Here is a 1,218-nt window from a genome sequence, read left to right as displayed (position 1 = left end):
AAACAATATATTTATTGTGGTTCTAACAAGGTGTGAACATGAAATGATGTATGTATCACTGAAACGGTTGATATTATTAATATATATATTTAATTCAAACATGGCTTGGTGGCCCATTGAAAATAAGAATATATAAACAGATTTCCTATTACCTTTTCACAGAGGCCTAGCAACAACAAAGTTTGAGCCAACATATGCTCGCCGTGCCTTCCCATGCTTTGATGAGCCAACCTTCAAGTCCACTTACACAATCACTATAGTGAGACCCTCAGAGCGATATATTGCTCTTTCAAACATGCCTGTTAAGGTGAGTTTTATTTTTTGTACGGATTTTATACATTATTGTTTTTAAATATATGTATTCATTTTGTACATTTTTATGTAACATCAGACTAATTACATTATAAATTATTTTCTTTTAAAGAAATTTTTTGTAAACTTATCTTTGGAATTATAGCTTTAACAATACGAGAATTCTTATTCCACAGAATGAAGTGGCGGGACAACCTTCTGAATCCTTGACAGAAGTTACATTTGATAAATCTGTTCCGATGGTTACGTACCTCGTTTGTTTCATTGTGTGTGACTTCACCTATAAAGAGGCAAGTCCTTTAATGGATTTTACTTTTATCATTAATGTTTTTTTGCTTTCATTTCATTACTAGTGCTACTTGACTCCAGTCAATTTACCCTGTGTTCTTATCTCTGCAGACAATCTTGTCAAGTGGGATGCCCTTCCGTGTGTATGCTCCAAAAGGCAGAATAGAAAACAGTCAATATGCTCTTGACATCGGAGCCAAAATTTTACAGATGTATGAAGGCATGTTCGATCTGCTCTTTCCTCTTCCCAAAAGTGGTAAGCACCTGAACTCTGAAATTTATGTCTGTGGCATTGAGTTGTTGAATTATTAAAAAGTATGTTAATTTTGGAATGTTAGATGGTCAGATCAAAAACAACTCTTGTATAGATAATAACAGTACCTGTAGATTGTTAACAATATGTATAAAGAATTATATAAGTATGGCGATTATAATTTTTGTGCGGTTACTGATTGACTTGGAATTCTTTTACTTATTTCAGATATGGCAGCCATTCCTGATTATTCCTCAGGTGCCACAGAGCACTGGGGTATCATTACATTTAGGGAAACAAGCATTTTTTATAACCAGAACCAGAGTTCAGCCGTTAACAAACAGAGAGTGGCTTCAGTGGTTGCC

The 1,218-nt window shown here is 34.3% G+C and overlaps 1 protein-coding gene across 2 annotated transcripts in view; it reads left to right on the top strand.

Annotated features, from left to right (window-relative positions):
- LOC119590784 (glutamyl aminopeptidase-like) overlaps positions 1-1,218 on the top strand; it is a gene marked incomplete in the record, with an annotated part of 24,350 nt that overhangs the window by 10,595 nt on the left and 12,537 nt on the right. For both annotated transcript variants that reach the window (XM_037939496.1, XM_037939495.1), the window contains 4 exon segments: positions 163-307; positions 489-602; positions 712-856; positions 1,082-1,218. In XM_037939496.1, the coding sequence (XP_037795424.1) occupies positions 163-307; positions 489-602; positions 712-856; positions 1,082-1,218 (541 nt within the window).

Source organism: Penaeus monodon, chromosome 27 (genome assembly GCF_015228065.2).
Source record: "Penaeus monodon isolate SGIC_2016 chromosome 27, NSTDA_Pmon_1, whole genome shotgun sequence".
NCBI lineage: Eukaryota > Metazoa > Arthropoda > Malacostraca > Decapoda > Penaeidae > Penaeus > Penaeus monodon.
This window is presented reverse-complemented; position numbering and strand designations above follow the sequence as displayed.